Here is a 26,608-nt window from a genome sequence, read left to right as displayed (position 1 = left end):
CAAGGGTCTATGTCCTAGTGGCAAGATCGAATACAACTAGCCAAAGTGCCTCTCTCTCCTAGTGGCAAGCATGGAGACATATGTTATCTGAGGTATCAAGTTTGAGTCCTCTTAGCAACATATTAATGTTGCCTGCGGTGCCGTGTCTGAACCCTCTTAGCAATAGCGTGGTATTGTGCCTTTCCAAAAAATCCTTTCAGGGATTTTTGGAATATGGGGCTGCTCTACGATGAAGGAATTAAGTTGCTCAGCTTCTAAAAATATTAACCATAAGAATGTTTAGTATTTGGAGAAGTTGGTGTTTTGGGACCCTCAGCATCAATAAGAAGTTTTGGCAGCTTCAACAATCAACATTGATCCACCAACAACAAGATCAAGCAGTGAGTTATATATAAGATCGAGTATTAAAAAGAAAATTAAATGTATTTGAAAGACTTGTAGCTAAATGTATCAAATTATATACTACAAATTGTATCTGGTTTGGAGAGGACAAGGTTGAGCTATGAAGGAGACATGGTCGCAGCCTGCGGCAATCACCAGCTTGCTCTGCCACTCGTCGGGAGGGGAAGCAGCAGGCACGCGCGGCGGCGCCACCGATCGCCTCCACCGCTGCTGCTGGTAGAACTGTTGCACGGCCTGTATGCTTCGGGCCTGCATCTCAATCTCTTCGATGTCATCCTCCCTCGTCGTCGTGTGGCTTTGCTGCCTCTGCAAACACGCAGTGACGACGTAAAGCAGAATCCTGAGGCCGAGGAGGATGCCGACTATCGTCAGTGCCAACAAGAAGTAGCTTCCGGCGGTCCGTTGGCTGTGCTTACAGGCAAGGAAACCAACGCAGGCCATGGTTGCGATCTGATCGATGGGCAATTGTTGAAGCTATAAGCTGTCGCAATTAATGGATGATCGATCGATCGATCGCGTATATTCCTTGCTTGGGTGGAGCTTAGAAAGTGAGGTCTGCGCCTATGCTTTCCTTCGACGGGGAGGGAGTAATTAGTTGGCTTAATTTAACTGCATGCTAAGGGAAATAAAGTATATATCACACATATATATATAATAATCCTGGCCGAGAGTCGAGGTGACGAACGCTAGGATATGACGCTCCTGTTGATCGTATGTGGACCTCCGATGAGACTAGACTGTAAACACAAAAGCGTCAATGTCAAGTCAGGGAGTGGTTCCCCGGCGATAGCCCTTCGACCAAAGCAGCAAGCGAGCAGAGAAACGAAAGTGGCAATGTAACTGTAGCTACAGTAGAATGAGCATATCTTCGTCAAAACTTGGGGTCCTTTATATAGAGCTCCCAGAGGTACTCGTGCATGTTTCTCGAGACGTGCACGCATCTCAAAACTTTCCCTGATAGGACGTGTCAAAAAAGTATACCTGACACCATACCGCGACAGCCCGAGCATATCCTGACAAGACAGTGGAAGCTTCCGTCGTACGATTCTCTGTCTGATCATGCCGCCAACCATGTTGTTTGTTTGTGGCACGAGTCGCGAGGAGAATACCAGTCGATCATGCCTTTGTCTGTTAGTGGGCCGAGCGGGTGGGTCGCTTGGCCAACTTTTGTCTACTAGTGGGCCGAGCGGATGATTGCTTGGTTAATTCTGTTGTCTGGGTCGAGCGGGGAGACCGCTCGGCTATTTCCACTGTCTAAGTTTGTTGGGTCGGGTCTGCGCTTCGCTGGCCGTGATCTGATTCTGTGGTCGATCCGGATGTCTGCCCGGCACATGCCCAGCCGCTCGACACATGACTTGCCGGTCGGCGCCTGCTCTGGTGATAGTCTTCGAGCGTCGAAAGCTTGGTGCGAAACCGAGCTGTAATAACATCGGACCGGCCATTCCTTAGTCCGACCGATTGATGGGGTCGTCCGGTCGGACGTTAGCCTGGAGGCATTGACCGTCTTGACTTTGACCTTCCATGTGATGTTGACCTCCTGTGAGGCGGGGCCCAACCTTATCACCGTATCATATTAATTAAACGGCACAAAAACAACAAGGATGAGTAGTTGGAGATCAAAGTAAAACAATAGAGGTAAGTAAAATTTGATTTGTTCAGTTTTATAAGTAAAAATTGGTGGAAATTATTAGTTTGGTTGGTTTTAATTTAATGCTAACTTTGGTTGATATTATTGACATATCAATTAGTCAACATTTCGTTATCTTCTCCAAATTAATAGGTCAAAACCACCCCATCCAATGGGTTTGACTGCCTATTTACGTAATTATATTTTCTTCAAAAAAAAACATCCAAAATAATTTTTATAAATGTGGAAGGAAGGAATTAGGAGAGTGAAAGTAGAGAGTGAGAAGCAATGGGTGGAGGGATGGTGGGAGGGGGAGGAGTAGGGAAGAGAGCTGAGTTATATGAGGGAAGGATCACAAGCTATTTCTTATTGGCTTGTGTGATTGGCTCTCTTGGAGGATCTCTATTTGGATATGATCTTGGCGTCTCAAGTAAGTAATTAATTAAATTTTGTAAATGAATGTTTATATAATTTGAAATTAAAGAAAATATGTTTTATCGATTGATTTGAATTTGAATTTGAATTTGATCAGGTGGAGTGACGTCGATGGACGATTTCTTGGTGGTGTTCTTCCCGGCGGTGTACCGCCGGAAGCAGGAGCACCTCCACGAGACGGACTACTGCAAGTACGACGACCAGGTGCTCACCCTCTTCACCTCGGCCTTGTACATCGCCGCCCTTTTCTCCACCTTCGCAGCTTCCTTCCTCACCCGCCGCCGCGGCCGCACCGCCTCCATCCTCTTCGGATCCGTCAGCTTCTTCCTCGGCGGCTCCATCAACGCCGCCGCAGTCAACATCCCCATGCTCATCGCCGGCCGCATCCTTCTCGGGGTCGGCATCGGCTTCGGCAATCAGGCCGTCCCCCTTTACCTCTCCGAGATCGCGCCCCCCAAGATCCGCGGCGCCGTCAACCAGCTCTTCCAGCTCACCACCTGCCTCGGCGTCCTCGTCGCCGATTTCATCAACTACTTTACCGAAAAGATCCACCCTTGGGGGTGGCGCCTCTCCCTCGGCCTCGCCACGCTCCCCGCGACGCTAATGTTCCTCGGCGGCCTCTTCCTCCCGGAAACCCCCAACAGCCTCGTCGAGCAGGGCAGACTGGAGGAGGCGAGGCGGGTTCTGGAGAAGGTGAGGGGGACCTCCAAGGTGGACGCGGAGTTCGAGGATCTGAGGGAGGCGAGCGAGGCGGCGCGGGCGGTGAAGCACCCGTTCCGCAACCTCCTCGAGCCGCGGAACCGACCGCAGCTGGTGATCGGCGCGCTCTGCATCCCGGCGTTCCAGCAGCTCTCCGGTCAGAACTCGATCTTGTTCTACGCGCCGGTGATGTTCCAGAGCTTGGGCATGGGCTCCAGCGCTTCCCTCTACTCCAACATCCTCAGCGGGTCGATGCTCGTGCTGGGGGCCCTGGTGTCGATGCTCCTGGTGGATCGCCTGGGGAGGAGATTCCTGTTCATCGAAGCCGGAATACAGATGATTTCCTGCATGGTGGTGGTCGCCACCATCCTTGTTCTGAAGCTCGGCGACGGCGCGATGCTCCCCAGAGACCTGGCGATCGTCCTAGTCATCGCCATCTGCGCCTTCGTGGTGGCCTACGGTTGGTCGTGGGGGCCCCTCGGGTGGCTGGTCCCCAGTGAAATATTTCCCTTGGAGACGAGGTCGGCAGGCCAAAGCATCGTGGTGTGCGTCAACATGTTCTTCACTGCCGCCATCGCCCAGTGCTTCCTCGCCATGCTCTGCCACCTCCGATGGGGCGTCTTCGTCCTCTTTGCTGCTCTCATCATCATCATGTCCCTCTTCATCATCTTGCTTCTCCCCGAGACGAAGCAGGTGCCGATCGAGGAGATGGCCGAGCTTTGGGAGAGGCATTGGTACTGGAAGCGCATTGTTCTTAAGGACCCAAAGAGGAAGGAGAACCAGAGCCTGAGCCTGGAGCAGGGAAGGCCACAAGAAGATTTATAATTAATTAATTAATTAGCTGCAGATTTAATAATAATAATAATAGATCTATATCTTTGTTTTAGTTAATTTATAATATTATTCAATACATTATTTTATATATTTTGATAGTTTTTAACGGAATCCGTTAGAAATTTACGGAGAGGTGAAATGACGAAAATGCCACGAGGGGAGTAGCAAGATTCTTTCCTCTATTTATACTCACTCGACTCCGCCAAAGCGACGGCGGCTGCGGCAGAGGGAGAAGGGGATTGGAGAAATTCCAGGTTCCGGATTCTTTGATCGGGCACAAAAGGGATAGTTGGCGAAGTTTGGGTGCTGGATTGGACGATCCGGTTAATTATGTCTTCGGCGGTGGCAACGACCGGAGGGGGGAGGGCCGGTGCGGCCAAGCCTTTGGCCGGGAAGGTCAAGAAAGAGAGCGGCGGAGGTGAGGGGAAAGGCGTCTCGGCGTTGGATACGAAGAAGAAGATCGAAGCTTCGGGGAAAACGACTACGGTCGTCAGGCCGAAATCTGCAACGGTGGTGGTGAAGTCCGAGGTACAGATCTGTCTTTTTTTCAACGGGAGATTGGGATCGGCTGTGGGAGTTCGTATGATCTCGAGTTTGATTTGCTTAGTTGCGATTGCCTAATTAGTCTGGTTTTGGTTTTGGTTTTGGATTTGGATTCTGTCGAAGATCTTTATCTCCTTTTACCTCGTTGGTTTTATTCTTCGATCGAGGTATAAGTTCATAAAGCAAAGTGTTCAATTGGGTGACGGCGATCCAGATCTTGGCTTATCTTCAGATCCGTTTCTTCCCTTTGTTTCCCTTCAGTTTGATTCATCGGAATTTATTGATTTCAACTCCACAAGCTTCTCCATTCCTATCCGCTATATAGCGATTCTTCTCTATTTCATTTGTTAAATATTTGATTTCAACCAATGTGTAGGTCAAAATAGCAACAACCGCATCCAGTGCCTCCAAAACTGTGACGAAAACCAAAACCAGAGCCAAAACCGAGAAGAAAGTGTATTCTTTGACTGGCCAGAAGTATGATCCTCCTGAAGAGGTTTGTGATTGGGAAACATCCAATTATGCTTTGTCGTAACTTGCAGTCGGCTGAATATTTCCTTCGGTATTTTTTCATACAGAGAGAACCCTTGAGGATATTCTACGAATCACTGTCGAAACAAATTCCATCAAGTGAAATGGCACAATTCTGGTAAGATTCTTCTCCCGTTAGTGTGCCTGTTTATTTGCTTCTGAGCTCCTTTCTTCAGTTAATACACCAACTTTTTGCATAAGTGGTGATAGATATCACGTGCAACTTCATGTATTCTTTAATCAAACATCTGAGACGCAATACAATTGTTTTTGTTTAGCAATATGTTTCTACACTTATCATTTTGTGCATTGTTTTATCCAATATTCGGCTTCAGTGCATACTTGAGAAGTCTACTACTCACTTTTACATAAAACTTGAGCATATTCATGTTACATCTTTTGTTCTAGTATAGTTTAGAAGTCATCCATATCATCCTCAATCTGTTTTCTCTTACTTTATTACTTGTTAGAAGTGGGTTTAATGTCAGTATGCAGTTTTAATTGTTGTAATTCTCCAATTCATCTCCAACTTACAGGATGATGGAACATGGCTTGTTGTCTCCTGAAAGAGCGAAAAAGGCATACGATAGGAAGTTGAAGAGGCAGTCACAGCAGAGATTGGGTACACCTATTAAACCCAAGCATGACAGACCAGAGAGCTCCAAGAAACCTCTACCTCAATCCAAGAATGGAGATGCTAAAGCAAGAAGAAGAGTTGATAGTGATGACGATGATTTCCCTGTCAAACAAAAGAAGGCTAAGATCTAACAAGTAGAGAGTACATAATCCAATTGTAGAGTCAGGCAATGCCATAGTTCCTGGCAGATGAGATTAGTTGAAGATCCAGTACCAGAAACTCAAAAAGTGAAGGGGAATGGAGATTTAGATTAGCTCATTATTCTCGTTGAGAGGGATGATTAAAAATAGGGCATTTTTCTCTTTAAATTGTATTCTCATATTCATGTCAGATAATAATTAATGATGTGTTGTTGTTGTGGATCATGTGAGATGCTTAGAGTAACAATATCTTGATATCAATTGGCTAATAAATTTGGTTTTTATGATATTATTTGGATCATTGAGATACAGTGGCAATAATTTCTATACAAAAAAATAAGTAACCCGATGGATTCGATAATACATAATAAAAACTTGTTAAATCTAACAAGTGTAGAAGGTAATATTACTGATCTCGTAAATCTACCTACTGTTCTACATGTATATGAAAACCAAAAGATAAAGAACCACAGCCTCAAAATATTCTTCTCTATTGAATTCCTAGCTTCACTAAACTCGAAAGGATTTCCAAGTTCTTGAAACATACGAACCGGAGAAAGCGATGGAGTCTGATGTCATTTCATGTTTTTGCGATAAAATCATCCAGGCACGGGGGCGACTGTGGTGGGATTGCACTCTCCATGCCGCCACCAGAGATCTCCATCATCTTCCTTGCAGTTGCTTGAAATTTAGATGGACTGTCAATTGAATCTGGAAGAGCATCGGATTTGCCTTGAGGAATTCCGGCAGTTGAGTTGAGTTTTAGTTTAGAAGATGCAATTGCAGAACTCAAAACACCATTCTCCCTCAGAGATTGGATGATGGCCTTCAAACACACGAGAAATTTGGCGAGGGTGAGGAAAAACTTAGCGACCGAGCAGATATTGATTAGGAATTTAGTGACTAACACCATAAACGATACAGAATGTAGTCAGTTACCATTGGTGCATATATGCGTGTCAAGATGCCCTTCCTGAGGAGTTTCAGATTTAGCTGCTTGTCAGTCCATACAACGTGTTCATCGTACCTACAAAAAACAAATGATTTCACATTTTACTGCAAAGAGATGATGCTTCGAATCTTATCTTGGCAAATGCACCAGTAAAAGTATCCATCTCCCTACCAAATAGGTTTACATAAGCCAACAAAGTGCAAAATAAACATTCTATATGCCCAGGTGTCCAGGTATTTCTACCTTTCATTCACCTAGAAGTGGCCAGCCCAGTCCTATAGAATTTTCCCACAGGTCATCGGGTTAATCCGGGAAATGCAAATGGGCCACGGGGAATGACCCGGCACCACGAGTGGTTCAAACGCCGTAGGCGTTTGTTTAGTTGCACGGTGTGGAAATCGAATCCTCATTGCTTGGGAAACTTGTTCATCCACTTACCATCAGGCCAAGCCCCAGGGGACAAGTGCAAAACAAACATTGAATCATGTGAACTGTGTACAAAAAAAAAAGATTATTGAACATTAATCAATGCATTTCAGAATTATTCTTATTCAAACATTTTTTTTATCAATCTGCTTGCACCTGATCCTAAGAGGATTGATACAGGAATATAGCAAAATATTAGCAAAAATAAGAAAGTTAAAAGGCACACATTCTGCACTCGATACTGTCTATTAGCTTAGACCATTAGTGCATTCCAGCATGACAATGAGTTCATTTCCTAGCAAGTATGTGCCCATTGCTTTCGGTTTCTACATTTTGGTCTTCATGCTAGGATAATCTTAACGTGCACTAACTGATCCAATTGACAGTTGATCAAGACAATTGGAGAATGGAGTTTCAGACAATGAACATAAATTGATCACTCTCTACACTTTCATACAGGATGGGGTGGTTTCAGCTCAATTATCTCGCTTCAAAACTCAAATATCAATTAATCCATAAGCAATGTATCCTAGGGTAGATGCTAGAATTAGCACTGCAATGATCAATTAGTGGGTTATACAACAAAAACAACTCATGTTTCCCCGCTTGTAAGAAAAGGTTGCACGTTCACCTTGACTACAATGTATGTCGACAAATATCATGCTCACTCCACTCAGATCTCTTTTAATTATCATAAGTAGTCACACACCCTTTAACTTGATTGATTCAACTAGTTGACTACAAAATTTATAAAACATCATTGAACAGCTTCTGTACAATTCATAATTTATTTTCTCCATTATATCATCTAAAGTTGTAATAGGTTTTGAGATTTGGGTCACTAACAAATTGATTATTTTCGTACATTCTTATAAAACTCAGTTTGAAAGCTAAGAAACTTACCAACGCAACATTTCTTCTTCGGTTGCAGTTGATGCAATGATGAAAGCCTGTAATGAAAACAGGATGGCTGCTACTTAGTTCAATTTGCAAAAATACTTGTATAGACAAATAAAGCAGTTGTGGAACTTTATGCAAGGGTAAATCATTAACAATATTACAACAATCAAGCCTTTATCCCACTAATAATCTTCAACCTCTTAAATCACTTGGTTTTAAATTCCTTTTCTACTCCTTACACCTTCATCTCCAATGTATATAATTATAAAACTTAATGATTATCTTTGACATATCCATACTATCTTAACCTATTTTCTCTTATCATTTTGTCCAACAACTTATAATCCATGAAACACAATTTTTTATTCATTTTTCAATAAATCCTCAAATAATCAGTAACCATCAGACTACCAGTTTGAATATTCTTTCTGGAGCTATCCACTTCCATGAAACAGACTCTTTACATGTTTAACTTCTGATATAAATTTATAAAAGGCATACAGTCATACCATATAACCTCTTTAGTCACTTCATTTTAGTTACCCAGATCTTGATTGATAATCTTTACAAATCATTGTTCCAAAATATAAAAACAATTATCACATTTTTTAATATAAAAATCTAATATACAGGAAATGCATGCTCTTCCATTGTAATTACAATTTTTGTAAACATGATTTGGTGGGAAGTACCGAAGCCCTTGGTATATGGAAACCAAGTGAGCTAGATAAATCATAAATGGTTTACAACTGCTCGAGAAATTTACAAAGATAAAGTAATGAGCAAGGATATACAAGTTATGATTATTATAACCTGTTGGTTAACAATCAAAAGAAAACAAAAGAAACTAAAACTACAAATAAGCTGTCTACAGATAAATGAAGTAGAGTGACCAATGATCTTGCAAAAACCAGCATTCTTCATCAACAAAAAGGAAAAGGAACAAGCAAAGTAATTTCTTGCAATACGTGTGCATTCTCATAATCACCTCTTACGATTAAAGAGGTAAATGCAATGGTAAACACATACCGCTCTATCAAAATCTAACATGAAGCATCTCTTGACATCCTCCTTGGTTGGCTTACAACCACACCTATCATGTCGGGATGTCAAATCAGAGAACTTGGAATATGTGTAATGCAGTACAGCAGCCTCGTCTAACTTGATCTCACTATAAGGAAAGGGATCTTTATGAGGGTAACTGTTTGGATTGCCAAAAAGGGGAAAAAAAAATAGAGTACAAAACATAGATTGTCAATAAGGTCCTGAATGTTTTGGGAAAAATTATGGTCCATTATCTGATCTAAACATATACGACAGCAAAAGCAAGAGTATTGTGTGATCGTATGCAAGGAAACGTCATCTTACGTTGGGGGCTTCATGTAATTATGCCATCTATGTGCACCATTTGGCCGAAGATTGTCTTGAATCCGTGCAGCTGATTTCCCATTTCCATATGTAAGGAAGTAATTGGGATTACCACGTGTGGCCTCTTTATACATACCGAAGTAAGTCTCTTTTGGTAGATGATCATAATTCTTTTTGAACATAGATACCTGTGGAGAAAGAACACAGTATGAACTGGTATGGTTCCTGAAGTTTTTTCATTTGCAATAGATGAAGTTTTAGCTGAGAAAACCATTAGAGGCATCATCAGATAACTAGGGAATCATCCTAAACTGTATTTTAATAGAAAGACCACACCAGACCATAAGAATCAAAATTAATACCCTCCTTGATATTGTTTCATCAAGAAAGCTTTTACGAAGCTTGGAAAAATCTTGAGCATAAAGTGCTGTTAAATGGTATAGTGATGAATAGGAGAGTAGAAAATGAAGAGTGGTTCTCCTAGTAATGGATAACAGAAATCTGGTCTATAAACTAGGGGAAGTTCTGAAAATTAATGGTGTAAATACATAGATTTAATCCAGAAGAATTGATAGGTATTGATAAGGAGATTGTTTAACAAGTATAGACTGATATTGGAGTGCAAACTATGTGATATGTTATGCTCCTTGGTTTAAAGGAAGAAGTAAAGGACAATAAGTCATATACCTCACTGAAAGGATCTTTGATGTCATTCCTCTCAACACTGCTTTCCTGGAGCAAAAAAAAAAGGGTATCAAACATGCAATAAAACATCATATTCTATTACAAGTACAAAAGTTTACATACATAATTTGGAAAGATAACCATGTCAACATTGGCAGGAACATCAGAAAGCAATTGAGTTAGAGAGTATTCCTTTGCACCTGCTGGATGCATTAACTCATCTGTGTCGAGATGAATAATCCAATCCATACCAGCATCCTTCATGAAGAATTAATCAAGTTAGTGATAGAAAGGGGCAAAATTTAGTTATCTATATAATTAAAAGAAGTTCAAGTCCTTCCAAAAGTATAATTGTTAAACAAACACAACAAATTTTGGCACATAAATAATTAATGCCTGGTCATGCAATTCTGCAAAATGTTGAAATAGCAACAGAAGCTCTCATACCCGTGCCATTGGTATTGCCATTTCCATGTTGAGTGATTGCTTGACGAAAAGTTCATAATTACAAGGCTTGTAAAAGAAGTTTGCCAACCAAGTTTCATGCCAGATTCGGCTGCATAATGAAGGGAAAGGCATTTTACCACACATTAAGAAAACATGTGAAGAGAACATTTGCTAAGACACAAACTGTTGATAGTTTAAGAAGCAGGTATTGATATTTCTATTAGGTGTGTGAAAATCCAAGGAAAAGATAATTCATTCAAAAATTGCAAAAATCTTTGATGGGGTACCTTCATACTTAAAAAATGTTATAGTTTACATCATGTAAACATGTGCCTAAAGGTCAGAGACTAGTGGATACAAAAAAAAAAAATACTATTACATCTGCTGATGAGTTTCTACTGCATTTAGTTTGATCCTAAGATTTCAAGTAAAGCACATTCAGAATATATCATTATGCTACATTTTGTGTTTGCCGTTGTTAAAAGATGTATGTTTATTGTGCCAACTCTGCGAAAGTTAACAAGATTTGAAAGAAAAATCTTCTGAATTTCAACTTAAAAGGTTGTCTGAAAGTTACAGCTCATGAAGTTCCGACTGGCTGGATAATTTTCATGAGCGCATGCGACTGTATTACAAAACATCAGAGCTTCAAAATCACGATGCAAGGCTAGCTTCTAAATGAGTATGCATAAGTGATGCTAGATAATTCCCACTGATGGATGGAAATATTCATTTCTATATTTTTAGTTTCAGATATTAGGTGAAATGAACCAGTTATACTTCCACCCACAAGAATAATTTTGATTATCGTTGTGTAGGGCAAAGGAAATAGTGAGTTTTAACTGATTTTGTGTTTTTTCAAGAATGAAGAACTTAAGAAGACATAATAAATGAATGAACTGACCTTTTTGCCTGTTTCTCCTCAAGTTCTTTAGTTCTGTATATGACTTTTACACCCTGCCAAAATATAAATCAAAAGAATAGAATCAAAGAATCTCACAAAAATTAAAATTAACTAGATCATTTCAATCAGTAATAATATTCATCTTATGATCTCCAAAAAGAAAGACTGGTGGTTAACTTACAGATATAGATTCGAGAACAACCGAAACATGAGGTTTTGCAGCCTTCCCTTCAACAAACAGAAAAAAATGTGACACGCCGATGACCTTGTGATAAAATAACCAAGGTACAATCTGTTCTAAACCGGCTGAGGTGCTCGCTGTTATGCATATCTGCAGAATGATAAGAATCTCCAATAGTTAAACGGTATAAAATTTCTGATTCAAGCGTAAAACAAAAAGGTCCAATTTCCAGTTGGCGAACAAATCAGTTGAAGGCTAACATAATTAAACCCTTCTCCTCCTTGAAATGTTAACTAGTAGTCATTCTTCCAAGTTTAATGTATCCCTTTGCTCAACGATGGAATCGCAAATGAAACAACATGGTTACGAAATCTCTACCCAGATCCGGATTCCCGTTTTCTGTGCTTGTACAAAGTTAAACTCAACCGAAGAATGATTCAGAAACGCGCAAGATCTCACCTTTGGCTTCAGATCCTTGTCGAAATCGAACTTCCAACCGCGGAAGTAAGGGAAGGAGGGTGACGAGCTCGAGCCGAGGATGCTCGCGCAGTCCGAGGAGGAGCGCGAGACTACGGAAGGCGTAGACGAGTCCAACGAGCTTAGAGGGCTGTTGTCCATCCCCGGGAACCCGTGGGCGTCGGCTGCGAGCCATCGCGACGCGGGGTCGTCGACGCCGCCGCGCCACTGGAGGACGAAAGCCAAGGCCGCGAGCGTCATGGAGAGCGTCGTGAGGAAAAGGAGGAGGCGGGAGGAGAAGGCCTGGTTCCGATGGACCGCGTCGAGGCCTGCCATTGGGGCGATCGAACCGAAAGGATGAAGATTTAGGGAACGAAATCGAGGAGAAATTATTGCTTCGTGGTGATCGCCGGAAGACTTTATAACATCGCCGGCGACGACGAACGATAACAGTAGTGATAAAAAGGCAACGATTAGATGGAAGAAAAATAGTGACTATGGAAATTTAGGGTTTAAATATCGAGTCATCGGAAAACAAAATATAAACAAAAATCTTAATCTTAAAATTAAAAGAAATACTTCATTATTTACATTACAGTACATTACATTTTTTCACCTTATAACAAATTTAAAAAATGTCAAAGTATATACAAATTTTAATATATAACAAAATTCAAAAATAATAATTTTTTAAAATAAAAAATATTTAAAAATAATATTTTTTTCTTTAGAGTTATTTATTTAATATTACGAGGTCTTATTCCTATTCGGATAAATTCGAAAACGTAAATGGCTCGCATAAATGACTGAACTGACCTGAATTTAGAATTTTTTAAAGTTAAATTAAATTTTATTTTAAAAACTTTATGCACATGCATAACAGAATGTTTGTATAACATTAATAAAATATTTAGATAAAAATAAAAAAATTATAGAAAAATAATAATAAAAAAATAAATTTATTCAAGTTGATCAGTTATCTGAGTTCGGTTCAAATTTAAGATTTTCAAATTATATTTTTTTAAAAAAAATATTCTTGATTCAATACAAATCTATCCAAATTATTAGGGATATAAATTAACCTAACGAGCTATTCTGAGCTCGATTCTGTAAAAAACTCTTTCGAATTCGTTTGTTTGACTTATCTAGCCGAGCTCGAGCTCGATAAAACAGCTCGAACTTAAGGATACTCAGCTCATGAACTCACAAATATATTCATTTATAGGCTCGCGAGCTCGAGCCCGAGCTCGTTTAAAAGGCTTAAGCTATAAAACGAGCCTTAATGAGTTTAACTCGTTAACTATACAAGCCGAGCTCAAACTCTTCACGAACTTAGTAAATCCAAAATGAGCCGAGCTCTGTGATGAAAATTCAATTCAAACTCAAACCAAGCTAGAGTCCAAATATAACTTAAATAAACCAAACTCGAGCTTAATACTATTCAACTCAATTCAGCTCATTTACATCCCTACAAATTATCACCTCAAATCTCAAGGCAAGAGACCCCTTTCCTTCTGCTCAAGTAGACAAAGGCTTACTATAAATCAAAAAACATAAAATGATTCTTAATAAACAATGACAAGTTGCCGATCACATCATTGGGAAAAAGATTTCCACAACAATAATGCAAAAACACTTGGACATCATTTGATTTGATGACAATGTATTACATCTTCATTTTCTTTACATTGCAGACATTCAACTAACAAAAGTGATTTACCTTTGCAATCCCTCCTACTTTCCATCAAAACAGGAAAAAAAGGAAAACAAATAAATAAAACCATCAATTTCTGTCTCTTTTTTTAACCTAAGAGAGATCATCTAAAATTTTATTTCCATCAAGAGAAGAAACATCTAAAACCACTTCCATAGCACCAGCAATAGAAGCTAAACAATGCGTATCCACGATATTAAGACAAATTCTGAAGAAACCAAACTTAATTCTTTGTCAATGCAAAGCCAAGAAAATATTCAGCGGGTAGCATAAGAACATGGGGGTTAGAACTTAGAATACAATGCCTTGTAAAAAAACACAGACTAGTCTGCTCTGGAATTGCTTGATTGTTTGCATTGTGTCCCTCACTTCTCCTTAGCTTTCAGTTTGCTCTCTCAAGCGTCGAATAGTGCTCCTTACTGTCACCGCACTAGCAGTGCTGTCGAACAATAGGCATCTCGATAAGTGTAGGAAAAAGAGATGTAATTGTAAATCATGCAAGGTTCTAGAATGATCAAAAAGGAGGAAGAAATCAAGGAGAAAACGAGAAGGGCGAGGAGAAGAGGTCGCAGAGCCTCGTTGTGAAAGTTCCGATGGATTGTAACCTCGTCAATCAAATTCCGATAAGCAAATACCACATCGTGTAACAGCAAAATAGTACACAGGCCTCATGCAAAATCTCTACTGTGCCAACTGTGAGTTGGATGATGATGGCAGGGAATAGTTTTTAAAACCTTGAATACATGCAGAGAATTCCTTGAATTTTACAGACTTACTTCAATGTATAAGCACCACCGGCCTTGACCTTGCCGCAATCCTTGCAACCCCAAATCCCAACTGCTTTTCTTTTCACTGCAAACTGTATAACCAATAAGAAATGAATGGATGAACTAAGAGGAAAATAACAACAATTGTGTTTTCTGTGAGTTTTCTTATCAGAAGAAAACTAAAGGAGAGATCGCCCTAAATAATGAATATCTAATCAGTAAATCAAAGTGTGGAATCAGAGAAATACTCATACAGAAACAAAACTTAGCTGAAAAAATAAGCATTCATCACATAGATATGAGAACCAAATCACTAAACTAGACTGACCAATTTGAAGAGGAACAATTCCATATCTCAGTTCTAGTTTGTTCATTTGTATATATATATATTTTTTCAGGAAGTCACAGCGTGGCAGACTGGACAATTCACCCAATCAATCTGGTTTTAACTTTCAAAAGTACTTTCATAACATAGTACTACTACAATTTTTCTACATTGTAACCAATCAAAAAGAAATAAGTCTAATTTAATACAAATCAAGGGAATTTCCCAATAAAAGAAGCCTGGATGTAAAAGAAGTTATACCTTTCCACAGAATTCACAAAAGTACTTTGCATGCTGCGAAACCTCCATCTTCTTGATTTGCTTCCGCAAACTTGCACCGTATCTGGTACCTGAAGCAGATAGAAGGCATAATCAGATCAAGTAACTGCAAATATGATGATGGATCTTGCATCAGCATCAAAACGAGTTACAGAAAATATTGAACCATTGAATTACCATATTTCCCAACAATTCCAGCCTTCTTGGTGCGCTTCGTCTGGATTACAGTAAGGGGAGACAGTTAATATATAAATTTCAGTCAAGTAATTCATACCAACATTTTGCATCTAACAAATAGTTTCACATGGAATGTTAAACACCTAGCAGAAAAGACATCTCCTGCACTAATTTTACAATGAATCAAACAGAATCTTAAAATTCAACTATCATGCTGCAAATCGAACGTAATAATCTTGTAGAAAAACACATTTTTTCCTGAAAATTTTAGAAAAAAAAGTAGAATACTAAAAATACTCAAAATTACCATCCTTAAACAGGTTCGTTTTACAGGATACACATCAATAAGACTAAAAGATCATTTTTTTATTTTTTTAACAAGAACTTCGAATAGTCGCGTGATGAAGAAATGATAACCAGAAAATTTCAAGCGATGACAGCTTCCTTCTATTTCGAGAATCGATTCATACCAAAACAACTTCTTACAGTTATGAACTTACCATCTTCCCAAGCAGCGGCTAGATGCGGCGTCACCCAGAGGATCTGCACGCCGAACGAGAATCCTCAAGAGTGGAAGCCAACACAGACCGCCATAGATCCGCCTTTATAGGTAAACCCTAATTTGTACAACGGAGATGTACTCGCAGCATGCGGATCCATAGATCATTACCGTTGGATATTTCTCAGGACCCCATTTCTATGGAGATCCGTTTTAAAACTTCCATAGAGGCCATAGAAAGCCTAACAACCATTTTTTTTTTAAATATATATATATATATATATATAACTTTTAATAATAAATTTTATTTTAAAAATATTGTGTAAAGAAGAGACAACATCTCTCAACCTCTAATGTGGAAGAAGAAGAGAAAAAAAGATCATGTGGAAGAAGAAGAGAGAAAAAGATCATGTGGAGCAACGAGACAAATATGTACAAGAAAGGAGCAAACACTAGGTAAGAAAAGAAGATGAAAGAAAGAAAAAGAGTTACCGTGATTCGACAGCGTGCCTAATCTAAAAAACGACCGAAACTTTATTAGAATTCTCTCTACACAATTAAATCATATTACTTAATTTTGTGATTATACAATAAGTTTACAAAATATTATATAAACTCTAAACCCTGTAAAATTGTAACAGAATTTTATTATGAAAAATCTTAACAAATTTTCTTTTCATGACATCCATTGCATTGACCTTCATCTAAATATGAGTCACCTATCAATAATCTCCACCTTGACGAATATTCACCCCTTCAAAGAATACGAGTATCAGAATAAAACTCCACCTGAATTTCTGGGTCTGGGCTTCCTTCCTCTAGCATCTAAAGATATGGATTAAGTTCAAGCAATGCTTGAACTTCTCTATAATCACTGCTTTGTTAGTATGTCTACAGCATTGTCTGCAGTTTGAACCTTCTCAAGTTGAATTTCTCCAAAAGCAATCAGCTCTTTACTTGTAAAACCTCACATCAATGTGCTTGGTTCTCGCGTAATACACCTCATTTAGGGATGTAAATGAGCCGAACTGAGCCGAACAGTATTAGGCTCGAGCTCGGCTCATTTAAGTTATATTCGGGCTCGAGCTCGGCTCGAGTTCGAATTGAACTTTTATTACAAGGTTCGAGCTCGGCTCGTTTTGGAATTATCAAGCTCGCGAACAGTTCGAGCTTGGCTTGTTATTAGCTCGATTATCATAGTTAACGAGCCCAATTTGTTAAGCGAGCTCGGGCTCATTTTTGGACTCATTTTAGAGCTCTTTTTTAAAGCTCGTTTTAAGGTTCATTTTAAAACTCATTTTTTGGCTCGTTTTAGAGCTCGTTTTTTGGCTCGATTTAAGGCTCATTTTTTTGGCTCGTGAGCCTACAAACGAACATGTTCACGAGCTCACGAGCCGAATATCCTTAAGCTCGAGCTCGGCTCGATAAAACTGTCGAGCTCGAGCTCGGCTCGATAAGATAAACGAACGAACTCGAACGAGCTTTTTATCGAACTGAGCTTCGAATAACTCGCGAATCGTTTGGTTCATTTACATCCCTAACTTCATTCTTTGCTAAATAGATAGCACTCTGACTATCGCATAATAACTTGACTTCACCTTATTGAACGCCCAGTTCTCTGACCAACCCTGTAATACATAAATCTTCCTTCGCTACTTCAACTGCTGCAATGTACTCTGACTCCGTAGTAGACAATGCAATAATAGATTGTATCATAGATTTCCAATAGATAGGTCCTCCTGCCACAGTGAACATGTATCCTGTAGTAGACCTCCTGTCATCTAAATCTCCTGCATAGTCTACATCTACGTATCCATCAACTAAAGGATCTTCCAGTTGTCTACTAATTATGATGTCATAATCAGCTGTATTTTTCAAGTATCTAAAAATCCACTTCACTGCATCGCAATGTGGTCGACCAAGATTTGAGAGAAATTTGCTCATTATACTAACTGCTTTCACTAAATCTGGTCTCGTGCAAACCATGCATACATCAGACAACTAACTCTACTAGCATAAGGAACCTTTGACATCTCTTGGATCTCATCATCCGTCTTTGGATATTATGCACTGGATAACTTGAAGTAATACGCTGAGGGTGTGCTCACTGACTTTGCATTCTTTATGTTCAACCTATCCAGCACCTTCTCCATATACCTATGTTAAGACAACCATAATCTCTCTGTAGCTCTATCCCTGTGAATCTCTATCCCAAGAATCTTCTTGGCCTCTCCCTAATCTTTCATGTTAAATTTCTTACTTAGTAGCCTCTTTAATTTATCAACCTCTTTCATCTTCTTTGTAACAATGAGCATGCCATCTATGTATAGCAGTAAGAAAACTAGTGATTCATTTTCAAGACTCTCCACATATATGCAGCAATTATACTCACATCTCCTATATCCGTTTTGAATCATGTATGAATCAAAATGTTTATACCATTACCTAGAAGATTGTTTCAATCTATAGAGCGATTTTTTCAACTTACAAACTAATCATTCTTGTCCGGATTGACTAAATCCCTCAAGTTGTGATATAAAAACCTGCTCCTTTAAATTTCCATGAAGAAATATCGTCTTCACATCCATTTGCTTCAGCTACAAATCGTGATGTGTCGCTACCAAAACCAACATTACTCTAATTGATGTATGTTTTACTATTGGAGAAAAAATTTTCATAGTCAATCCCCTTTCTCTGTGAATACCCCTTTACTACCAACTGAGCCTTGAACTTCACTTCTTCTCCCTCTGACATTAATTCTTTCTTCTTGAATATCCACTTGCACCCTATAGCTTTCTTTCCTTCAAGAAGTTTCACTAGATCCCACATTTTGTTCTTATGCAACGACTCCATCTCCTCTGTCATATCACTAGTCTATTTGTTCTTCTCAGAGCTATGTATCGTCTCCTAAAAAATTATAGGATCTCCGCTACTAGTAATAAGTGCATAAGATATCAAGTCTTCAAATCCGTATCTAGTGGGTGGTTTTACGACTCGTCTTGTTCTACCACCAGCTATAGTGCGATTCTCCATGTGCTCTGAGCTAGAATCATCGGAGTCATGAGTCTCTTGCTCCACCTGCACAACATCTTTCTTTATGTTGCTCTGTGGTATTTCCTTTCCTTCTTCCTAAATACATTGTAGCATAACCTTCTCGTCAAACACCACATCTTTGTTGATCACAACCTTGTTTGCCTTAGGATCTCAAATCTTGAAGCCTTTAACTCATTTCTGATACCCAAGAAAAATACACTGCTTTGACTTTGCATCCAGCTTTGATCGTTCCTCACTAGATATGTGATATAAGTTGGACATCTAAAAACTCAAAGATGAGAGTAATCTACATAATTTCCTGCCCATACTTCCTTTGATACATTGTCTTCTAGTGTTGCCCTTGGTAATCTATTAATGAGATAATATGTCATGTTAACTGCTTCCGTCTAGAAATTCTTTGCTAGCCCTACATTCAACCTAAGACATCTTGCATTCTCAATGATTGTCTTATTCAACCTTTTCACTATCCTATTCTACTGAGGTATCATGCGAATCAAAAAATGTCTCATTATTCTATGCTACTCATAAAATTCCTGAAACTTTGAATCTGTGTACTAAGTCTCATTGTCTGACCTAAGGCATTTGATCTTCTTTTTGGTCTAGTTCTCCACTTTATTTTTTCACAATTTAAACTTTGCAAAAGTTTCTGACTTGTGACGCATAAAGTATACCCAGACCTTTCGTGAGTAATTATCAGTAAAACTTACAGAATACAAGTACCCTCCACGTGATGCTACACTGGCTGATCCATAGATATCTGTATGTACATAGTCTAGAATCATCTTCGTCCTGTTTGTTGCTATCTTAAATTGCACTTTGTTACACTTCCCAAGAACACATAATTTGTAGAATTTAAACTTGCACATCTTGACACATTTCAATAAATCTCTCTCGTGAAGTTCTAGCATCCTAACTATAGTCTCTATCAACTTATAGATGTTCCCTGCTAACTTTTGCTCTTTCATTATCATTTGAGCTCTCTTGCTGACTTTTATCACCCTGCTCACTGATTTGTAACTATAACCAATACCATCCAGTATACCTAATGATATCAAGTTCATCCTTAGCTCTGGTATATATCTGACATCACATAGGGTTCTGATCACACCATCAAATATTTTGATTCTAACATTCCTTGTGCCAATTGTTGGATCATGAAAGTCGATTGAAGGGGGAGGGGGGGGTGAATATCGATCGAGAAATTTTAAGCGAGTACGCAGTGGAAAAATGAAAAATAAAATAATGCTAACACAAATCAATTTACTTTATTCGAAGCCTTGGTTAACTCCTACTCCAAGGCCCGCACTCGTCGAGTGCTTTCGTTGGACAATTACTAATACTTTATAAAAAGGTTTACAAAGTTAAGTACAAGAACTATATAAAAAAATGAACAATACCGACAACAATAAATAGAACTTGAGCAGCAGGTTGTCGGGGAAGCAGCGTCGCAGAAGCACAGCATAGTAGAGTAGATGTCGTTGTTGTTCTTTGCTTCAGGACTCACCCTCCTTATATAGGAGGCTCCGGGCGCTCGGATCCCTTCCGAGCGCCTGGACCGTGACATAGCCCAGCCAACTAGTGAGCTCTAAGTGCGATGACTGCGACGAGATAAAATTTGCTTTCCGGGCGCTCGGATCCCTTCCGAGCGCCCGGACCACCTTTCTTCAGAAGATCCTTTTCGTGCAAGAAAGTGTTAGTCCGAGGCAAAATAAAAGTTAGCACAGTTAAAGAAAATGAATAATAATTAGATTCCGTCTCACCAAGACCGGAATCTAGTCAAGATCTCAACTTAGATTTCCGAAATGGTCTAAGTTGGTTTGGCGCCTAAGTTCCCTTCCTGGGAATGCATCCTCATAGTCACTCTCCTCTAGTAACTTACCTTAACTTACTTGCCAGACGTTCAATCAACCCGTCGACCCATCTAGACTTCGTGCCAGCTATCAAGTCAGCCCGTCGACCTAGCTGGACTTCGTGCCAGACATCCGATCAGACCCGTCGACCAGTCTAGGCTACTCCTGCAACACTGAGTTAGCACAATAAATGGAACAGTACAATAAACTTAGGGTTACCTCCCTAGGGCTGCCTACCTTCATTCACTAGGACTTTCATTGTCTGGCTTCACTCACCAAGACTTCCTCCACCTAGCTTCACTCACTAGGCCATGACTTCACTCACCAGAACTTCCACCACCTAGCTTCACTCACTAGGGTCCGACTTCACTCACTGGGACTTCCACCTGTTAGAGTGTATACTAAAAGTCTAGCTTTTGTATAAACATTTATTTAGAAATAAAGAATCACAATGGTCAAATGCCTATATTTATTTGTTAAGTATAGTTGTTCAATTAATTTATATTGTAGATAACATGGTGTGTGGTGTCACACACAGAAGATCATGTTATCAATTCTTTATAAATTATAAATAGTTGCTCACGACTAAAATGGAAAGGAACAAACCATTGGAATAGTCGTAATGTAATTAGTTATTAGTTTATTTTGACTAATAAATTACACTAGTACACTCTAAGTGTATTGAGTAGGACTATTTTAGGTAAGTTCTTTTTATACTGACTTGATAAAAGAACTAGACCTTAGTTATTATGGAAGTGTGTGCTCTTAATCCTAATATAATAACAAACACATATATTTAGTATTTATTTCTTTGACTTATCAATGGATGAGATTTAGCTTGATAAATCAATAAGCCCGATAAGTTGGGAAATGATATTACTTATAGTGTGTGTTGTTGATTATAGAAGGAAACTGTGTCCTAGTAATCTAGGTTGAGAATAACCCCAAGAGGAGCTCATAAGGATTGTTATGTTAAACCCTGCAGGTGGACTTAGTCTGACATGACGATGAGGTTGAGTGGTACTACTCTTGGACTAAGATATTAATTAAGTGAGTTGTCAGTAACTCATTTAATTAGTGGACATTCGACATCTTAAACATATGGAGACTAACACACTCATAATAAGAAGGAGCCTAAAATGTAATTTGGAATTGGTGCGGTAGTTCAATAATAATTCTTTAGTGGTATGAATTATTATTGATAAAATTAAGTTGTGTGTTCGGGGCGAACACGGGAAGCTTAATTTCATCGGGAGACCAAAATCAATTCCTCCTCTTGGTCCCTATCGTAGCCTCTTGTATATAGAGAATTATATCCACCTATACCCACTTCTTACCCATCCTAATGGGGCCGGCCAAGCTAGCTTGAAACCCAAGCTAGGGCCGACCAAGATCAAAGGATTGAGCCAAGTTAATTGGTCGGCCATACCTTGGAGCCCAAGCTTGATTGGCCGGCCATATTAAAAAGGATTTTATTTTTATTTAAATTTTTTTTTTAATGTGGATATCATGGTTTTAAAAGAGAGTTTATAATTTAAAATTTTCCTTTTATAGCATTCTACAAAGGATTAAGAAAAGATTTGAAATCTTTCCTTATTTGTAGATTGAAAGGTGAATTTTAATTTTAAGAAAATTTTCCTTTTTTAACCATGTTCATGATTTAAAAGAGAGTTTAAAAAATTAAATATTCCCTTTTATAAGTTTCTACAAAAGATTAAGAAAATATTTGATATCTTTCCTTATTTGTAGATTAAAAGGAGATTTTAATTTTTAGAGATAACTTCCCTTTTTGGAAATCATCCACATGTTTAAAAGAAAGATTTAATTTATAAAATTTCCTTTTTACAAACCACGAAAAAATTATTGGAGAAATTTTTTATAAATTTTTGGAAACAAATTAGGAAGTTTTAATTCATGTGTTAATTAAAACTCTCCTTGTTTTGGAGTTTATAGTGGCTGGCCATGATATGTGAGAAAAGATTTTTAATTTTAATTAATTAAATTTTCTTTTTGGCAAAAGAATTAAGGAAGTTTATATTAAAATTTTCTTATTTGTCAAGACCAAGGATTATAAAAGAGGAGGTAGAGTTGTCTTCATGGCTAACGACTCTATTCTTTTTCTTCCTCTCTTTTCCTCCTTGGTGTGGCCGGCCCTAAGGTCTCTTCTTCTTCTCTTCTCTTCCTCCTTTGTGGCCGGCGGCATCAACACAAGAGAAATCCATGGTGGTCGGTTCTAGCTAGGAGAAGGAGAGAAAGGAGTTTTTTTTTTCTAGCATCCCTTGGAGCTTGGTGGTGGTGGCCGGACCTCTACTTCTCTTGGAGAATTATGGTGGTTGAATCTTGCTTGGAGAAGAATGTGGCTTAGGTGGATTCTCATCGCGGTAGATCGTTGCACACACAATGTCCGGGATAAGAAGAGGAATACGGTAGAAGATCAAGAGGTTATTTGCTTACAAAGAAAGGTATAACTAGTAATTGTTTTCCACATCATACTAGTTTTCTTTGTATAGTTATTTTTGGAAATACCAAACACAAGAGGCATATGATTCTAGAGTTTTCAGATTTGTTTCGAAGTTGTGTTTCTTTTCTTTTATTTTTCGAATTTGTGATTCGATTGTTCTTTTTGGTTAAACCTAGAGTTATTTAAGGAAATTAAATATTAGCTTTCCTTAAAAGACTTTGTCTAGGCGGTGGTCGTTGCTCCCATATCCAAGAAGGTCATGTGCCTCGCCATGTAGTCCTGGAAGCCAATTTTGAAAATTAATATTTAATGAAATTAATAACATAGGTGGATTTCGATCAATAGTGTTAAGTTCCGCTTGCGATTCAAATCTAAACCATTAAGAACAGATAAGTTAAATTTGGAATCAATGATGTTAAGTTCCGTCTGCGATTCCTAATTTAACTTCTAAAGAACACAATAGGTTATTTAAGGAAAGGTTCGACACTTGTACAAAATTTTTGTACAGTGAAACCCGTATGATTTTCCTAGAACTAATCACCAATTAGTATCAGAGCTAGGGTTTGCCTCTGTGTGTTTGGTTTTCAAATAGATTATGCACATGTCATACATAATTTAGGCAGGATAATAGTAGGTTGTGCTAACTCTTTGGTTGCAGACTCCAACTATTATGGAATATAGATATTGTGTGTGATTGGACCCTTGGACATGTCAAGGACATTAGTTTGTATGCATGATTGTATGTATCAAATACAGCATGAGCTGTGTTATTTTTAGAATTTTATTTTTGTTCGATCTAGAATATATGTACATTCCTTTATGGAATATAGGATCGATGTATGTAAAATTCTATATTTGAATTTAAAATAATTTTTTGAGCTAAACTTTTTGAAATAATTTTTAAGTTAAAAAAGTTTAAGGTAATTTTTAAATTTAAAAAAAAATTAGGTTAAATTTTTAAAATAATTTTTAAATTAAAAAAGTTTAAGATAATTTTTAAGTTTAAGATAATTTTTTAAGTTAAATTTTTAAAATAATTTTTAATTTAAAAAAAAATTAAATAGTTTTTAAGTTGAATTAATTTAATATAATTTAATTTTAATTTAATTTAATTTTGATTTAATTTTATTTTAATTCAATTTAATTTAATTTAATTTAATTTTTTATTATTTAATTTAGTTTAGTTTAATTTAATTTAATTTAATTTTAATATGAATTTGATTTTGGTCCTTAGTCCTCTCACTCGATCTAAATTTTCAATCAGGAAATCCTATAATTTATTAAAAATGAGTTAACTTTGATTTTTAAGGTTTGGTTTAACTTTATGTTAGATTCAGATTTAGCTTTGTGCTTAACAAACAAACATTCTTTGGATAAACTTCTAAGCTATGGTGAGTCACTTGGACATCATTAGAGTAACTATGCCTTTGAGGATTTTAAAATAGTCGATCCACTGAACTTAATACAAAACCTTGGTCTAACTGGTTAGGATCCGTAAGGGGTAACTTCGGTTAGTTCCACTAAGCCAAATGCACCAGGTCAAAGCCATATCTTTCTAGACATGTATAGACAGAGTTTTCCTAATGTACTATCATCCAAAACTTCACTAGTACCATTGGTCAAGTTAAATTGTTGTCCCTTTTTAACTAGTCCTAATTACCATCCCGGGTAGGTTATTTTTGTTGGTGCGGTTAGCACTAACAATCTAACTCAGGTTTTGATGAATGACAAAGTAGGTTAAGTTAGTTTCATTATGATCTAACGCTTTGACCAAGTGTGCAGGAGAAGCCCAGCTAGGTTGACAGGCCGACCGGATAGCTGACACGAAGTCCAAACAGGTCGACGGGTCAACCGAATGTCTGGCACGAAGCCCAGCTTGGTCGACGGACCGACTGGATAGCTGGCACGAAGTCTAAACAGGTTGACGAGCTAACCAGATGTTTAGCATGAAGTCCAGCTAGGTCGATGGGCTGACCTGATAACTGACACGAAATCCAGATGGGTCGAACGGTTGACCGGATGTCTGGTAGGTAAGTTAAGGTAAGTCACTAGAGGGGAGTGACTGTGAGGATGCGTTCCCAGGAAGGGAACTTAGACGCCGATCCAACTTAGAACCATTTCGGAACTCTAAATTAAGATTTTGACTAGATTCCGGTTTCGGTGAGACGGAATCTAATTAATACTTGGTTTGATTATTATTGTTAGGACCAAAAGTAGCTAGAGGGGGGGGTGAATAGCTCGTCGCGTTCGCTCGGTGCTCAGCGATGCTTGTTTCTTCAAAGATGTGCAGCGGAAATACAAAGAAACAATCACACAACGCTAACACGGTTGGTTTACTTGGTATCCACCTCACAAGAGGTGACTAGTCCAAGGATCCACACCACACACGCACCCTCCACTATGAAAACACTCCTTTTCAGTAACTACCGAGGGCGGAGAAGCCCTACAAGACTCTCAGTACAAGAAGAAAGGAAAGGGAAACAAAATACAAGCGCAAAGCTTACAATGAGTACAGAAAACCCTAACCCTAGCTTCTCTTCTTGCCTTTGATCCGCCTCTTGACTTGGAAAGCTTCCAAGATCCTTCAAGAACTGGCGATCTGATCTTTGAGAGCGCTGTGGAGGAGTTGGCGAGAGATCTGGAGTGAATCTGCGAAGCGATGCCGCAGCCATCGTACGCCTGCAGCTTAAATCGACGCCAACGGTCGGAACCCGATCGATTCAAATGTTCCCAATAGATCGGGGAGACTTTGGATCGATCCACGGATCGATCCAGAGCGCCTCTGGATCGATCCACGGATCGATCCAGCGCTTATCGCGTGAAGCAGCCGCGTCCCAATCGATCCACTGATCGATTGGGACATCTGGATCGATCCACGGATCGATCCAGAGGCTTTCTGTTCGCTGGGAAACTCCTGGATCGATCCAGCACTTGGTTTTTGCCCAAAACCAAGTTCCAAGACTTCTAAACCAACATCCGGTCATCCTTGACCTGTTGGTACATCATGCCTAGCATCTGGTCACTCCCTTGACCTGCCAAGACTTCCCACCAAGTGTCCGGTCAATTCCTTTGACCCACTTGGACTTTTCTCGTCATGCCAAGTATCTGGTCACTCCCTTGACCTACTTGGACTTTTCTATTCAGATGTCTGGTCAATCCCTTTGACCTATCTGTATTTCCTCGTGCCAAGTATCCAGTCAATCCTTTGACCTACTTGGACTTCCCAACACCAGATGTCCGATCATCCTCATCTAGGATTTTCCTTCTGCCGCTTCACTCACCGGGACTTTCACCTAGCTTCACTCACTAGGGTTTT

The 26,608-nt window shown here is 39.0% G+C and overlaps 4 protein-coding genes across 4 annotated transcripts; 2 read left to right on the top strand and 2 right to left on the bottom strand.

The window, feature by feature from the left end:
- The first annotated feature begins 2,302 nt into the window (after nt 1-2,302).
- On the top strand, nt 2,303-4,050 carry LOC121989815 (sugar transport protein 14-like). The gene is made up of 2 exons (XM_042544090.1): nt 2,303-2,459; nt 2,562-4,050. The coding sequence occupies exons 1-2, from the start codon at nt 2,318-2,320 to the stop codon at nt 3,986-3,988; spliced, it is 1,569 nt and encodes a 522-aa protein (XP_042400024.1). The 5' UTR covers nt 2,303-2,317; the 3' UTR covers nt 3,989-4,050.
- A 160-nt stretch (nt 4,051-4,210) lies between these two features.
- Nucleotides 4,211-6,137, top strand: LOC121989817. The gene is made up of 4 exons (XM_042544092.1): nt 4,211-4,525; nt 4,917-5,036; nt 5,119-5,189; nt 5,608-6,137. The coding sequence occupies exons 1-4, from the start codon at nt 4,328-4,330 to the stop codon at nt 5,837-5,839; spliced, it is 621 nt and encodes a 206-aa protein (XP_042400026.1). The 5' UTR covers nt 4,211-4,327; the 3' UTR covers nt 5,840-6,137.
- Nucleotides 6,115-12,660, bottom strand: LOC121989816 (glycosyltransferase-like At2g41451). Its single transcript, XM_042544091.1, has 11 exons — nt 12,170-12,660; nt 11,711-11,860; nt 11,530-11,582; nt 10,626-10,734; nt 10,302-10,436; nt 10,182-10,226; nt 9,495-9,682; nt 9,156-9,297; nt 8,130-8,176; nt 6,788-6,875; nt 6,115-6,674 (listed from the first exon to the last, which is right to left on the bottom strand). Exons 1-11 carry the CDS (start codon nt 12,500-12,502, stop codon nt 6,429-6,431), a joined length of 1,536 nt encoding a protein of 511 aa, XP_042400025.1. The 5' UTR covers nt 12,503-12,660; the 3' UTR covers nt 6,115-6,428.
- Nucleotides 12,661-14,076: 1,416 nt separating this feature from the next.
- On the bottom strand, nt 14,077-16,061 carry LOC121989814 (60S ribosomal protein L37a-1). Its single transcript, XM_042544089.1, has 5 exons — nt 15,929-16,061; nt 15,429-15,468; nt 15,234-15,322; nt 14,657-14,739; nt 14,077-14,319 (listed from the first exon to the last, which is right to left on the bottom strand). Exons 1-5 carry the CDS (start codon nt 15,929-15,931, stop codon nt 14,256-14,258), a joined length of 279 nt encoding a protein of 92 aa, XP_042400023.1. The 5' UTR covers nt 15,932-16,061; the 3' UTR covers nt 14,077-14,255.
- Between the last annotated feature and the right edge of the window lie 10,547 nt (nt 16,062-26,608).

This window comes from Zingiber officinale, chromosome 6B (assembly GCF_018446385.1).
Source record: "Zingiber officinale cultivar Zhangliang chromosome 6B, Zo_v1.1, whole genome shotgun sequence".
Taxonomy (NCBI): Eukaryota; Viridiplantae; Streptophyta; class Magnoliopsida; order Zingiberales; family Zingiberaceae; genus Zingiber; species Zingiber officinale.
This window is presented reverse-complemented; position numbering and strand designations above follow the sequence as displayed.